Source organism: Staurois parvus, unplaced genomic scaffold (assembly GCF_062004578.1).
Source record: "Staurois parvus isolate SC_StPar_1 unplaced genomic scaffold, SC_StPar_1.0 ptg000090l, whole genome shotgun sequence".
Classification (NCBI taxonomy): Eukaryota; Metazoa; Chordata; class Amphibia; order Anura; family Ranidae; genus Staurois; species Staurois parvus.
Window position 1 is genome coordinate 24100743 of NW_028317886.1, and position 17186 is coordinate 24117928.

General features: G+C 38.7%; 1 protein-coding gene across 1 annotated transcript in view; it reads left to right on the forward strand.

Moving 5' to 3' along the window:
* The window catches only part of SLC10A7 (solute carrier family 10 member 7), a 276262-nt gene that overhangs the window by 242074 nt on the left and 17002 nt on the right, over nt 1–17186 (forward strand). The window contains exons 8-10 of the mRNA XM_089670484.1: nt 5008–5173; nt 7221–7272; nt 10655–10728. Coding sequence (XP_089526610.1) covers nt 5008–5173; nt 7221–7272; nt 10655–10728 — 292 coding nt within the window. The remainder of the gene's footprint in view (nt 1–5007; nt 5174–7220; nt 7273–10654; nt 10729–17186) is intronic.

A 17186-nucleotide genomic window follows, 5' to 3' on the forward strand; every position in this document is an offset into this window, starting at 1 on the left:
TACTTGTCCACCTGAGAACAATGTGGGCAAGTTCCCATTTTCTCTCTGTTTAGCTCCCTGGTCTGTCCTCCATACGTGTGAGGGCTTTTTTTCTGGGGCCTTCTTTGCAGCTCTGCGTTCAGGAGCCATCAACTGCCTCAAATTCTGTGTCCCTTAGGGGGGGCTGTAGTGCCCACTTCTGCTGACTGTTGTATGTGCCCAATCCTGCTGACTGCTGTATGTGCCCACTTCTGCTGACTGCTGTATGTGCCCACTTCTGCTGACTGCTGTATGTGCCCACTTCTGACTGCTGTAGGTGCCCACTTCTGCTGACTGCTGTATGTGCCCACTTCTGCTGACTGCTGTATGTGCCCACTTCTGCTGACTGCTGTATGTGCCCACTTCTGCTGACTGCCGTATGTGCCCACTTCTGCTGACTGCTGTAGGTGCCCACTTCTGCTGACTGCTGTATGTGCCCACTTCTGCTGACTGCTGTATGTGCCCACTTCTGCTGACTGCTGTATGTGCCCACTTCTGCTGACTGCCGTGTGTGCCCACTTCTGCTGACTGCTGTATGTGCCCACTTCTGCTGACTGCTGTATGTGCCCACTTCTGCTGACTGCTGTAGGTGCCCACTTCTGCTTACTGCTGTATGTGCCCACTTCTGCTGACTGCTGTATGTGCCCACTTCTGCTGACTGCTGTATGTGCCCACTTCTGCTGACTGCCGTGTGTGCCCACTTCTGCTGACTGCCGTATGTGCCCACTTCTGCTGACTGCCGTATGTGCCCACTTCTGCTGACTGCCGTATGTGCCCACTTCTGCTGACTGCCGTATGTGCCCACTTCTGCTGACTGCTGTATGTGCTCACTTCTGTTGACTGTTGGGCAGCTGGTTTCTTTGACCAGGGTTGCCAGATGTCACTTTAGGTACGGGCAGATTCTAAGAGTGGGTGTGCGCTGAGGTTTGGCCACTAGAACTCTGGTAGAAAGTACAGGCTTCTGCGGACCACTTCTGATCCCAGTTTGCTGCAGAAGCATGAACACCAGAATCCCTAAAGGGGCCTAAAAAAGCATGCAGGAAGGGTAAATTAAAATGAAAAGGTTTCACAATTTTGTTGATTTGCTTTAGCATCACAAATTTGTCCCATGTGTTTCAGGCAATGCTGACATACAGTAAAATAATTTTCTGTACCATGCTTACTACCACGCCTATTAGTTTACATTAGAGTTACATGACCATTTCCTAAATGCTCATTAAAACAATTCAAGTTTGGAATATCAATTTAATAAATCCTATCAGTAGTATTTGTGCAGTTAGATAGAAAATAATTCCTTTAACGCAAATCTTAAGAAAAAAAAAAGATTTTGTGCATTCGGCAGTTCATTTGCAAATATTGATTAAGTTTTTGGGCTGCAAAATTGTGTAAACTCTTAGTCCTCATAAACACTAGATGTTTTTACAGCGGCTGTTTTTGGCGGATTCTTTTTTTTTTTCTACAACCAGTAAACTCCCCAGCATGTTATCCTATGTGTCCATGCACACATAGGCTTTAATTAGCGTTTTTTGACAGGGGCACCTTTTGGCTGGGAAAAAAAAACCAGGACTGGTGGGTTTCTAGAGGATGCTCTAATGCTGGAAAATGCTGTAAAAGGTGGCACACCGGCGTTTTTGGGTGTTTGAACCAAAAAATTTTTTTTGTATAAAAAACGGAAATGCGGAAAAACATGGCTAAATGCTAATGCAAAAACGCTAAAGATGTAGAAAAACTTGTTTTTTTTAACGTGACTTTATACAGCTAACGCTACTGGCGTTTTTAAAACGCCCCGTGTGCATGAGGGCTTACTTTTACTCTTGTGTCTTTGACCCATTAAACCAGTACTTTTCCATGTTGCAGAAGAGTATGATGATAAAACATCCATACAGATCTCCAGCTGTAGTAGAACTGAAAGCTTAGTGAACACTGAAGAGACTCCTAAAGATATGTTTGCCACAGGGAGCTAGCTGGATTTTAGGCTTAACTACTGTTATGAAAATGTACTTTATCATTATGTCGCACATTTTGCCTACGGTTCATAAAGGACTGTTTGACTGCTTTTTATAGTTTTGTTTTGCAGTCATGTTGGCAGTTTGAAATATACACAAGTTCCTTACATATCACAGGGATTTTTGTGGCAAGACCTCTGTACCTGAGTTGCCAGCTCTGTCCACCTGTTATGATTGAATTCCCACTGTCACCATTGAACATTTCATTATTTTACATTACAAATAATGAAGCATAAGCTGTGAGACTATCTTGCTTGACTTTGCGTTGTCAGCAGAGGACAATAGCTGATAGGTGGAGCTGGGTGCTCAGTTTTACGGTGGGTTTTCTAAGGAGTAAATAAGCCAGCGGTTTTCCAAAACTCAAGTAACAAACGTGTTACTAAACCCACAACAGTAAAATCAGTCTGTTTATGCAGTAAAGCATGCTTGTTATACTCACTGTGGAACCTGAGGGATTAATCCTCTGCATTATGTAAAAAGGCTGTTTGATCCTGTCTTCTCTGATCCTCCCCTTCTACTCTTGTGCCGAATCCATCTGCCGATAGTACAGAGCCCTAGGAGGCACTCCGCACATGCTCAGTTTGGTGTATATTGCTAGAGAGTTTTTTTTTTCTGGAGAGAATGCATGTGATCAACACAGGGCCAATCAGCACTGTTCAGACAGAGGGTCAGGGGTCATGCAGCCTCATAGGACAGTCAGAGGAGAATGAAAACTCTTCCTACATGTTTTACCTAGTGCTCAGCTAGACACTGATAGAAGTCACAAGACTGCTATATACTGCTAATGAGAAAAAGTATTTAGCAGTTTATATTTACTAAAATAATTGCATGGCCATGCTGTGTGTACTGTGGAAGCCTGGATATACTGAATGCAGGGTCATGGGTTTAGTAACACTTTAAAGTGTAACGAAACCCACAACAGTAAAATCAGTCTGTATATGCAGTAAAGCATGCTTGTTATATTCACTGTGGCATCTAAGGGGTTAATCCTCTGCATTGTGTATAATGGATGTTTGATCCTGTCTTCTCTGATCCTCAGCTTCTTCCACATCCCCAATCCATCTGCTGATAGTACAGAACATTGGGGGCAAGCTGCATATTCTCAGTTTGATGTGCATTGCTAGAGAGTTTTATTTTTCTTTGGGAGGGTGCATGTGATCAGCACAGGGCCAATCAGTGCTATCCACACAGAGGGTCAGGGGTTATGCAGCTTCATAGGACAATCGGGAGAATGAAAACAAGCTATAACCAGTGATCTGATGTACACTAATATAAGTCACAAGAATGCTCTAACTTCTGATGAGAAAAGGTATTCAGCAGTTTATATTTACTGAAATAATTGCATTTCCATGTTGTGTGTACTGTGAGAAACCAGATATAGTGAATGCCGGGTCCTGGGTTTAGTAACACTTTAACTATTGTCTTTAATAATGTTTTATTTTAGGTGTTTGAGTATTGTTGGAAACTGTAGTTGATATATCTATATATTATTTGCTTTCATAATTACAGTATTTATAATTAAAATGAAAATATATTACTGAAATTGGCTGCAAAAACTGTAAGTGACCATAGGGTAGAAAATATTCCACGTATCGGAATACAGTGCTAGTATGCTTCCAGAATCTTGGAAACTTTAGAATAAAACAGCAAAACTATCTTCTCTTAAACAGGAATGTGTGGATGGGGGAATCTGTTCCTTTTTTTTATCAGCAAGCAGGCTGATCAATAAGAAGTGATCCATCCGTGTCCAGCCTTAGAGGCTACAGTTTTGCTGCAATAGCTTCAGAAAACCTGCAGACATAGCTGAGCCTTATTGATATGCAGAGCTCTGACACCTTCAGTTCTTACCCCTCTTACATTTTTGTTGGTCTGTTATTATAATGAGCAGTCTCTCTAGCCAATAGAATGTGCAGGAGGTAGGAAGAAGCAAGTTTCTGCACAATCAGGAAGTGTTGGAGCCTTGTCGATCAGAATAGATTGGAATCTGTCTATGTCTGCAGTATTTCTGAAGCTGTTGCAGGTATGTGCAGGCATCTAGAGGTGCCTGCACTTTACTCCTGCAGCCGTCTTTCTGTTTTTATTCCATAAACCATCTTTTAAAACTTTAATTGGTTAGTTTCTCACTGATGATAAACAAGTCTAGGAACAGTCTAATGTTTTTGAGATTTTTTTTTTTTATTACAGTTTGTCCTATCCTTCAACATGCTCAAACAATTCTGAGACTACAGTTTTCTGCTTTTAAAGTTTAAAGGCATCGGCTACTAACCCCCCCCTCCACACATACACACGCACACACACACTTCTAATTAATTACTCAGGTGGTGATTAATTCTTTTCCTCTGCATTAATTTTTGGAAAATAAAAGAAATCAAATGGCATTTATCTTTAGATTTATGAAAACTCCAGATATTCAGACGTTGAATTATTTAAACTCCCCTAACACATACACTTTTGCTTTTCAAGCATAAGTTATAATTTAATTAAAAACTTCTGGCGCATTCCTGGCGTTTTAAATATTAACGTGTTCCATGGATCACTTTCGATTATGTGCCGTCATGAAATTCCTGAAGATGTCACAAATTTAAGGTTCCTGAAGTTGCACTCAGAATTGTCTGTTGATGCAAGAGGGATTGTGATAATTACACACATCCATTAGTATCAGCAGAGGAGATAAACATCAGGGAGTCTTAATGGGCTTGTCTCGGTGACAGCCAGCAAAGAACATTTGACATAATTAAGGATAGATTTGATTCAGTTGAAAATATACTCTCATTATAGGTGCCCAGTGGAAGTTGCACTAAAATTGTTAAATTCCCCAGAATAAGACTGTGGCGGCTGGGAAGCTTTTGAAATCCACTGTGGCAGTCATTGGAATTATTCACTTCTCTTTATGTCTTTCTGCTGTCAAGTTCACTTTGTGTCGCCCATGTTTGCTCTTACTGTGAGCACTGAAAAAGGCAACCTGTTGGCTTCTCTGTTACAGATTGTGCGGAGGTACATCAAGGACTGGCTGGAGAGGAAGAAACCTCCATTTGGTGCGATTAGCAGTTGTGTCCTGCTTATGATTATCTACACCACCTTCTGTGATACATTCTCTAACCCAAATATTGACCTGGACACTTTCAGTTTGGTTGTTATTGTATTTATCAGTACGTATAGAAACCTTATTTGTTTATGCTGTTTTATTTCCAGTTGTTGCATGAATGTTCGGTGAAAGCAAAAAGATAAATGATGCTTACTTTTGTATGATAGATCGGTGCTCCTGACCATTGGCTGAAGAGACGCCTGTGGCTCCATTTTTTTCTTTGATGTTGCGTATGGCAGCCTCACAGCAGGTGCTTAGTGCATATCTGTCGTAATACCTGCTGGACTATGCATTCACATACGCAGGAAATGAAGAAGCAGGATATGCCTAGCATACATAACTTTCTAAATAAGCTTGACATTATTTTTAATATTTGTAGTGTTTAGAATATTGCTCAGTTATACCATCCTCTTCTGAACCCAATCTAGCATTATCAAGAAATCCCAATCACAGAAAAAGGAGAAAACTGTATACCTATAGTTTGAAAGCTTGTCAGCAAATTAAAAATAATTGTGTACATTTCTTATTAAATTAATTCAAAGTGTATTTAAAGCCACAACTTTTTTTTGTCCTGGATAGAGTAGTGAGGTGTCAGAACCCCTGACGAGTTTTTATTGGTGTCTGTGTTCCCACTAGAAAGATTCAGTTTCTCTTTGTTCTGGGGACTAGGACAGCACTGAAAGTGGGGGGGAAAATCTAACATTTTGAGTTGTCACCAGAAAAACAATAGATGGGAAATATTCCAATAGGAGCAATTGTCTAGGAAGGCTTTTCCTTCACTTTGTAGAGATTTTCTCTAGCTTCATTTGTGTCTACAAGATAAGAGAAGGAAGTGGGACACGTATGGCAAAAATGACAGGGTTTTATTTAACAAAAAAGTTTTAGCTTTGGATATACTCTAATCTGCTGGGAAAGAATAGTCACTTTCTTATAAAGCATATTTAAGGTTAAGGTTGATGAATGTTTAGATTCAGAGGAAAGGAATCAAGCCAAGTAAAACCTTAGCTATTCCCAAATTTACATTTTACAAGAGGATTTAAATTTTCCTTTTGAAAGCGTTTCTCTCTATAATAAGAACACACCTAGCAAGTGTCCACTGAAGATCTGATGTCATTCTATATGCTGTACAGTCATGGTCACCTTTTTAAAATGGTATTGGGAGGTGACTGTGTTACGTTATTTAACTGCATTAAAGATAAATAAGATCATCTGTATCACTTTTCTGTCTGGCAAGGTTTTGTAAAGTTCATGAATGGTTGGATAGAAATACATATATGCTCCCATATATGTGTTTCAGCTGTATATATAGCTGTTTTCCTGAAATTCAGCAGTTTAATAATTGAGCTATTACTATTTGCAGATTATACATGACTTCCTAGTCACTTAACTCATTGCCTGGGTGCACACTGGTGCAACTTGACAGTTTTAAATCGCATGACAAGTTGCACCCTATTGTCCGTCAGTCGCACTGATTTTGAAAATAGTTCCTGCACCACTTTTTGCGAATTCAGGTGCGACTTGCATAGATATCTGTGTATGAAGTCTCATAGATGTCTTTCAATTCGCACCTGAAGTCGCACTGACAAGTGACGTTGCACAATTTCAAAGTTGGGTCCTGTATGAACCTGAGTTACTGTATGCCTGTAAAGTAAGTTGACTTTCTCAACATACATGCCAATAGCTCCAGTGCTAGATTAAAAAAGTATTCACTTTTATTAGAAAAGATTTTACTAAAAGCCATGACAGATTCACAGGCAGGAACACTGCAAAGCAGAGAGACCATAGATCTCAGTAGAGATCTGAAGATGCTACCCATAAGGCCTATGCAGTTTAGTAAAGCCAGACAAAAAAGTATTTTTTTTTTATGTGTTTATTGCATTTCACATGCTCAACAGCCTACCTCTCAAAACTGACTTGTAGTTTGAGTATTCCCTTATTTTGCCTAACTATTGTGGGCCAGTCTTTTGGTTGTTGTTGCCACTCACTTTATTACATGCAAGTAGAAAGGCAAATCTGGCACTATTAGATCTAAATATATTAGATTTGTTCTACTGATTTATACACTAACTTTTGTGCCACAGTTAAAATAATACTTTTATTTTATATTGCAGTATTTTTTATTCAACTAGCATTCATGCTTTTAACATTCCTGTTTGCTACTAGGTAAGTCCCCATGCTGTTATAATTTATTATAAGTAATGTGACACCTATTTCAGTTGTTTCACAGGAAGTAACTACTATTATTACTATATGTTATTTTTAATTTTTGTTATTTTGTGTATAACATAAGAATAGTTTTTTGGGGTTTTTTTGGTTCGTTTGTGTTTTTTCTTATAGTTAAAACTTTCTGTTTTGGGCTGGCTTCACATCTGTGCATTGCTGTAACTTGTTGTAAATTGTGCATTTTACCATGCGTTACTACAATCCATGGTAACGCACATTGCACTTCTCTTTAAATTAATGTTAAATGAAAGTGGAGTTCCACTCACCTGTAAAAAAATAAAAGTCAGCAGCTGCAAAACCTGTAGTTGCTGACTTTTACAAAACGGCCACTTACCTGTCCCTCGGTTCCGTGGTGTGTCCCCCGCAGCCCGTTTCACCGGCTGTCCTGTATTCCATGAGGCCGGCATCTTCAGTGTGGGCACCCGGTTGTGATAGCTTGTGGCTTCACAGCCGGGTACCCACTGCACATGTGTGAGTAGCGCTGTGCTTCGTGAATGGTCCTGTAGTCTTCTAGGACCTGTCACGTGTCCCAAAAGACTACAGGAAGGGAGGGAGGACACCTTCCATTTCCGATCGCCTAGGCGGTCGACCTGGAAATGGGAGCGGGTACCTTTCAAATTCAGGGAACCCGCTCCCCCCCCCCATCCAAAGGTGCCAGTCCTTAATGGGGAGCGGGAGAGCAGTCCTTAAAGCGGAATTTCCCCTTTTGGGTGGAGCTCCGCTTTAAATTAAATAATTCCCACACTTGCCTTGCAAACGCACCATGGTGCAATGTAGACTGTTTCACACTGCAAAGCACACTTTAAAAAAAAATCATTGCAATGTGGTTCAGTACGTTAAAAAAAAAAAGTGAATGGTCAGTTTTAGGTGCATTGGCAGCCCAGTCAAAATTAATAGGCTATGGGAGATATATAGCTGTACAGGAAAACCAATCATAACTGTAAATAAAAAGAGAATCGCCAACACCGTACATGTGGAAAAAGGAGATGGGGAAGAATAGGGAAAGAGAAAAAACAATACCTGGACTCCAAAAACATTAATTATAAGTACAGCAAAATATGGAGAACTTCAGGTATCTATCAGAAAAAAAAGTGAATACATCCAAAACTAAAACTCAGGAAATGTATTGAAAATACCTTTTATTGAAATGACTGCACCCCTATCTCTAACCCACGGGTTAATAACAATTAAAATAGTTGTCATTCATTACATCTCCTGGAAGTAAGCAATGCATACAATTATGAGCTCAATAATAATTGTAATTAAAAAAATTCTCAAAATATATAAAATGATATCTAAATGTGTATGCAGAATATGGGTTGATTTACTAAAACTAGAGAGTGCAAAATCTGGTGCAGCCATGCATGGTAACCAATTCAGCTTGTTCAATTAAACTTTGACAATAAAACCTGGAAGCTTATTGGTTTCTATGCAGAGCCTTACCAGATTTTGCACTCTCCAGTTTTAGTAAATCAACCTTATAGTGTCTCAAAAACACTGACACCAAAATATGCTGAGCAACATGAAGACAACCAATTATCATGAAGAATGACTACTCATTGGTTCCTTCCCAAGTATGAACCACAAGAAACATCACTATACAAATGAAAATATTATTGTAATCCAGCAGGCAAATTAACCAACATGATCAACCTATAAAGAAGCATTAGAACCTAAAGGATACAGAGAACCCCTTAAGCTCAGTTATACATTGCAGGTTCCCAGGGTGAAAGTGGATTAAACATCAATATTTGATCAAACAAATGTCCACTAGAATAGTATAATTGGTATACTTGGCATTTTGTCCATGCAAGACAGCTCCCAAAGAAGTTGACCGCTCTCGCATTGTGCATAGTAATTTTCAGCATATATAGCAAGGTATGCTCATATTAAGAAGATTTGCAGTAAACAACACCCAGAAGAGGGCAAACAGTACTAGGCATCCCAATGATGTATTATTCCATGCTGTAAATACACGATGGGCTACAAAACCTTTATGGGCCAGCATAAAAAAGACCTCATCAGCAGATAAGAACTGTACAGTCATAGGCATTAGCCAAGCTATATACAGCAATGTTTGGCGGGAATGGTGTCTCTCTGAAACTACTTGAGAAAAGTATGCAATCCATATGCCTAAGGAAGTACATGGTATAAGAAATAATATTACCATCCAGCCCACTTGAGAATATTTCCACATGGGACACTGGTGTTGTCTTCTTTACCCATATCCTCTGGGACACATGTATTTTGCTCCTTTTTCCTTCAAATGGATTATGTGTTAAATAAACCGGCCAGTTTTCTGGATATGGAATTCACTCTGAATGGGGTTATGTATATTTTACTGGTCTTTATATCTGATCATTGCCTGGTATTGAAGCTATTTTTATATTAAGCTCCATGGATATTTCCTGCATGATTGGGTGTTATGCTTAACATTATGCCTTATACCATATGGTTCCTTTAGACATGCGGACTTCATACTCTTGTGCTGTAGTTTTTGTAGTGTTGTGTAGCTCAAGGCTCAGGAGGACAGTTATATAGGGTTTGGTTGCACTATTATGTCATATTCCTAGTTGATAGAGGAGGGCAATAGTGGATACCCAGTGAATGAACCAGTATATTGAGACATCTTACCATTTAATCATTCCCAAAACTCCCTGCTTGATGGCACAGTCTAGTCACATAAATCTTTTTTAACACAATCTGATAATAAAAGTGACGTTTTAGGTCCTAGTGGGCTTAGGTGCGTGATGATAGATGTACAATGTACATCATCACTTTTGCAAGTTATAAAATCATCTTGATCTAGGCAGAAGCTCAAATTTGGCAAATTTTAGATTGTCATTTCCTGTCCTTCCATACAGTTGGAAGGAAAGAAAATAGCTCGATTTCCCCATTATCACAGTCAGTGTTGATGGAGGAATCCCTGTCCCAGCGCTATTATGTTTTGCTGACGTGGAACCTTCCCTGCTGGCAGAACATAATGATAGCCACCCGCAGTGATTACATGAACAAATCTGACAGGCTGGTTGTATTGTAGTTAATAAGTGAATCGATCTCAGTACAACCAGATTGCCAATAGATGTATCAAATCTTGGTCTGTTCCTGCAGAACCGACCAAGATTCGAACCGTCTATAGACGGCTTTACTCTTCCAATCATATTTGTTTTTTTCAGATGACTTATTTGTTAGAAGATTTACATACATCAATGTAATATTTGCCCTTTAATTCTGTGTTTTTTCCATGCTATATATGTATGTGTGTGTGTCAAAATTGGTTCAAATTAAAAGCCATAAGGAAAATCTATTTTTTCTTTTTCAGTAAAAAAAGTGGTTTTACTCCAGCAGACACAGTGGCAATAGTATTTTGTTCAACCCATAAATCACTTACCTTAGGTAAGTACATCTATATGTCAAAGACAATTTAAATTGTGTATAAAACAATGCTTCATTTTGTATGATTTGCTTATGTTTTCCACACTGTACCCATATTCTGCTTGGGGAATAATCAAGAAGCAGCAGTAGAGGTAAAAAAAAGTATCTTACATTCTCACACTGATATACAGCTATGAGGCTCAAGGCATAGAAGTGCCTATGCACAGGAAGTATACTGCTGTTTTTAAGGAGGAATTCAAGACGAAAGAAAAATCTTTCAGGCACAATTACCATTTCTAGATGCTCCATATAAGATGGCAAATCTTCATTTTTTGGGTTCTGTTCCACTTTAACAATCAGTCTATCTCCACATTGCAAAGATAACACAGGCTGTAGAGTATTTTGAATGACTTGTTCACTACAATTAAATGGACAGGCCAATTGGACAGTGGCATAGTATAATTAATGTACTTTAGGTAAATATAAGGCTGCATTTGCATGGGCGAATAGCTCCGGTGCAAATGACAACGGCAGAAATATGCAGCCATCTCTGCCACTTTTGAGCAGTTAGCTGCGCCCCCCAAGCCCTGTGCACATCAGTGACAGTTCAGCGGTGGTTGTCCATCTAGCCAGCGATTACCTGGGTGTTTGCACCACAAGAGAACTTCTCTTTTGCCAAATTGCCATTACTTGGAAAGTCTCAAGGTTGCTGTAGGAACATTTATAGAACTTGGGAGTGTGTGTGTTAACCCTACAAAAACTTCAACACTTTCAGAACTTGCTTGCTGACCAGTAGTATATTTTTAATACAAATTGACGATGCCTCTTAACCTGCCTAATAAGTAGATGTCACCTGTCAACATTAAATTTGCTCCTTGACAGGATCTGCTGTACTAATGGCTGGCACAATCCTGATGATGTCTTGACTGCCAGACATTTGTTTACATTTTTGGCCTTTGTGTTGCATGTGAAACGGACTATGGTGCCTGAAAATATTGGCAGTGGCAATGTCTTGTGTTCATATATTAATGATCTCCTCCTAAAAATTGAGTTTGAGGGCTCTTTGAATAACAAGCTTGCTGAATAAAAAAGCTGAGAGGATCTGAAGCTTTTTAATTGCTTTTTATTCAGTTGGTCCACCTCAGACACAAGCTTTTATTTATTTAAGGCCCTTGTGTACACATCTCTCTCCTGCTAAACAGTAAAAAGCCTACATCAAATTAGGAATCACTGAAGTGTATGATAGATGTCAGCGCTGTGCACAGGGACGTCTACAACAAATGCGCACAGACTTAGCTATACACTGCGTTTTTTTGTTTGTTTTTATTGTCTTCGTTATAAATAGAAATGTCTGTGGCTGACAGTATTATGGAGTAACTATGCTAAGTACCATTAAATCTAAACTGTCATCTATAAACTAATTTTGAACCAAAAAAATGATGAACCTTTCTATAAAAATATACTTTTGGAGTCCTTCTGACAGTAACAGCCAGACTTGCCTACATAGTTAAACACCGGCAAAATGCATAAAGTGATTATTCACACTTGTGTGTTGCGGCAACTTGTTGTTGCATGTTTCCACCATGCAAAGCAACACACCTCTTCTATGTGCATTGTGGTATGTTGTTTTGTGATTTTAAAAAAAAGTTGGCGAGAGTTGGGTGATTTGTGTCGTTTTGATTTCTTGAGATGTCTTGATAGTCCATTATTATTGAACGGGCTGACCTAATGCAGAACATATTAATAGACAACATAAGGCATGTTAAAATACTACAGAGGATCACTAGAGTGTGAACGACCCTCCTAAATGAGCCTGCCCATTGATTCGACTGCAGGTATAACTGGTTCTAATAAATATGGCCATGATTTGGGACACTTTGGAAAGCTCATACATGGAGTAACTGCCAGCAAAGTGTCTTTATGTTCCCGTAATTTTCTGCTTCTGTGTTCTATGTTTCCTCTCAACCTGAAAACATACCAATAATATAATTAGCTTCCCCCTAGACTGATCAGTGTGCATTTAACACTGTGGGGACTTTAGTTGAACTAAAGGCTCAAAGTTTTTATCTTCATGCATTCTATGAAAAAGCCTGTATGCAGCAGCCCCCTCAATACTTACCTGAGCCCCAGTGATGTGCAAGAAAGCCTCAACTCTCCATGGACTTTCCCTCCTCATTGGCTGAGACATCTGCTGTCAATCACAGCCAGTGAGCCAATGAGGAGGGGGGAGGCAGGGCCAAGCTGCAGCTCTGTGTGTGAATGGACATGCAGAAGAGGGGGGTTGGGGCTGCTCTGTGCAAAACCACTGCACAGAGCAGGTAAGTATGACATGTTTGTTTGTTTTCTTTTTTTAAATGCCTTTAATATCACTTTAACAAAAAACTAATTAATTCCTCAAGATCCCTTTTTGTGAGATAATATGAAGGTAAAAACCAAAGTACAAAACTACCATAAAATACCCTGTCTCCAACTTAACCCCCAATCATCTTTAGAAATCACTGTTCAACTTTCTGCATAAATCATCGGATATTTCCACCCGAATAGTACAAAGCACAATTATTTTTATTGAGACATACTGTATATAATAAAAGTATTAAAATCTTTGGCTAATATAATTTTACACAAACATAACAGATCTGTCAACAAAAATCATATTTTTTATATGTGTTGTTTATATGAAATTATATAACTTATTAGGAGAGGAGAAAGAACTTTTGTGCTTGTTATTTTTTGTGTATACTGACCCAACATTACAGTTCACTGTCCTTAATTTATCTGATCCACAGATAGTTTCATCTAAAACACACAAATGTGATTCATTTATTTTATTAGTACTGTTGCCATTGATTGATTAGCATGTGGTATTAGTACTTTTCGTCTATTGATTGATTGCGGATGAAGTGACTGTTTGACCTTTAATTATGAGGCACCACATTGAAAATGACATTGAGCTATAGCTTCTTGTAATCCAGCTGGAATACACAGCAGGAAACCATTCGGAGTTCATTCAGGATGATTGAGAATGCCTCGAGAAAACACTCTACTGTCATACTGTCACTTGTGCTCCTCTAAAGATAACCCATCCTGCTCTGCTCTTGCACGCTGATGTTTTGCATGTATTATAAATTATGGCAAATATGTGTGTCTTGTCAGACAGACAAATACATGAATACCCACACACAGTTTACAGGGTGCATTGTATGCAGAGCAAAGATACTTAAAGAATAGCTCTATCCTGAACTTTTTTTTGGGGGGGTTGGATAGAATATGGAAAGACAACAATCTGCGTGGGTGCCCACTTAGGTGATTTTTCCCTCACTTCTTGCTATAGCGATATCTAACCCTGGTGTCTGCTTAATGGAGACACAGCAGTAAAAGCAGAAAAAAAGCATTTTTGGTCTCTTATTTGCCCCTAAAAATCTGACAGATTCTGACATCTCCAGCAACATCCAGACCCAATAACAAAAACTTTTGTCTTAAAGGCCACTTTAGTTATCTTTTCAACATATATATAGCATTTTTACATCAAAATAGCATATTGTAGAAAACAGGATAACAAAGTAGAGAAATTTCCAGAACAGCTTTATAAATAAGTGGTAGTATTGGTGCAATTGATCATGAAATTACATTAACATACTTCGAGCTGATAGATGGCTTACGGCACCAGGTCCCCTCAACATGCAGAAAGTAGCTCAAAGTATAAGATATGCCTTAGGACTTCAAGTAAAATATAAGTGGGTCATCTGTGTCCCTCTTTGTAGAGCCTGGGGATCTTTCCTTTAGTTACCTGTAAGCATTGTGCTTTGAGTTCATGGGAGTTGAATGTCGGTCATAAACCACTGTATACCATGAAATTAGCCTAAGACACCTGCCATATTGTAAGCTTGTGACATCCTCTACCTGTTTAATGTCAGTAAAGCAGCAAAATAGCTAATTCCTTCCTATTTTGAAGCATGCAAAATTACACGAATATTATTGACTTATTGGCGAGGAGCCATACAAGCTCAAACATCTATAAAAGCATTGTAAAGTTGATCAGCACCGATTATGAAATTCCCCTTAGCATGCGCATTGATAACAGCTATGTGATATCCCAGTTGGTCTTACCTCTCTCTGCTTGAGGGGCTGGTCTCCAGCTCCTGGTTTTTAATATTTGGAGGGGCATTGTCACAATATTAACTACTTCCTATTCTGAGGAAGCTAGACTGCAGATTGCATCTGCAGTGAAAGAAGACTGTTTTCCATTTTCATCAAATTCACGTGAATACATTTTTTGGAGATGTTAGTCATATGTTAAGAAAAAAAGTATAATATTGATTTAGGAAAGGTTTTCTATGTGTAATGCCTCTATGAATATATCATTGTAAAAATAGTTGTCTTGGATATAATTGCTCTTAGAACTCATTAGATTTTACTCTTTATACAATAAAAAAAATCTAATTTTATTGATATTGTGCAGTGAAGATTGTCTTCTTTGAACCTTAAAAGACCCAATGCACAACTGACAGTGTTTGATATTTATCATGAAAAAAAAATAATGGGTGAATGGAGGGAGTGCCCACTGGGGAATTTGGCTCAGCCAAACTGCCCACACCTGGAATAGCTGCCTGCATCTTTAGCTACTCGCCCACACAGTACCTGGATTTATTTTTGTCAGTAGGCAGCCAAATCTAGTATGCATTTGGCCAGCTTTGTTGGTTGCACGCTATTACAGATAGTAACCTTCCTAGTGGTAATCCTGAGTGTGGCTCAGGGTTAATTTACAGTACCAGCAGCGGTAACCCCGAGCCACACTCAGGATTACACTGTAGTGCTTGTCCTGCGATCCCCCGATCCTTACCTTGTCCTGCGATCCCCTGATGTCCTCCCGCTGTGTCCTACGGCCGATGCCGGCATCCATCTTCCGGGTTCCCTTCCCTGTGAGGGTCGGTGCGCAGGGGGGCGGAATCGGCGGGAGATTCAAAAAAGAAAAAATATGACACACACAATACATTATAATCTTTTAGAATTACATTACTGTATCAAACCATTTTGCCTACATTTTGTCCCTACTGTTTTGTCCAGTGCCCTACCTGCTGTTTTACCGTTCTTTCTGCCTGGAAACTTGAGAACATCCATGGCATCTAAAAAGTGTCCCTTTTAGGTCAAAAGTGGTTTTAGACCAACTAGAAAACAGCGATAGTGAATTAGAATCACTTACATAGTTGAGCAATAGTGATTTGTGAGGAAATTCGTCATCAGACACTGAAAATGATTCTGTTACTGGGCTCAGTGATGTGCGAACTTGGTGCTTTATTTCAAATTTCAGTGCTTTTAATTCAATAATTACATTATTGAATTAAATGTACTATTATTATATTATTATTTTTTTATAATTATTTATTATAATTTATGATTTTATGTTTCAAACTTTATCATACCCGGGATGTTTACTAGAAGCTTGTTTGGACAGATTTAAGTGAGTTATTCCTAAGAATTACAGGCCTACAATATAAAACAACAAATTTCCATGCAAAACAATGGAATAAAAATATTGATTTGTTAGACTGCCAGGGAGGTTAATAAGTTAAACAGATCCTGACCACCCATACAGCTCATGTAAACATTGGAGCAAGCATAGATGTACCAATACAGTCTTCAGACAATCACACTTTGCATGCTTGATACCTGAATACATATTGAATTATGTTAAAAATCTTACCAAATGATTAGACTATTTCCTAAATAGATGTACAGAAGGGTGCAAGAAAAGCGCTAAAACTTGCGTAAAAATATCTGTAATAACTGGTCTTTTACAGTAATTGTAATTTGGGGGGAAATTTAAAGAGAATTAAAAGGGAACAATTGTTTTTCACTCATTAATGTCTTTACAAGCAAAAAGATTCAGAAAATCCTGCTCGCTGATGTCTGTAATCCCACTCTAATCTCAAAATCTATACCTATTATGCCAAAGTATCCACCTTTTTAAAAATAATATATTCATTTCCACATAGTTTTTCAATTATTTATAGCCTACTGAATGATCTTAAAGTTTTTAAATCTACAGTTGCAAGAAAATGTATGTGAAACCCTTGGGATTACGTGGCGTTTTGCATGAATTGGGCATAAAATGTGCTCTGAACGTCATCTAAGTCACAACAATAGAAGAACACAGTCTGCTGAACATAATACTACACAAACATTAGATGTTGCCATGGTTTAATTACACATAACATGTAAACATTCACAGTGCAGGGAGGAAAAAGTATGTGAACCTTTGGACTTAATAACTGGTTGACCCTCCTTTGGCAGCAATAACCTCAACCAAATGTTTCCTGTAGTTGCAGATCAGACCTGCACAACGATCTGGAGTAATTTTGGACCACTCCTCTTCACAAAACTGTTTCAGTGTAGCAATATTCTTGGGATGTCTGGTGTGAATCGCTCTCTTAAGGTCATGCCACAGCATTTCAATCAGGTTGTGGTCAGGACTCTGACTG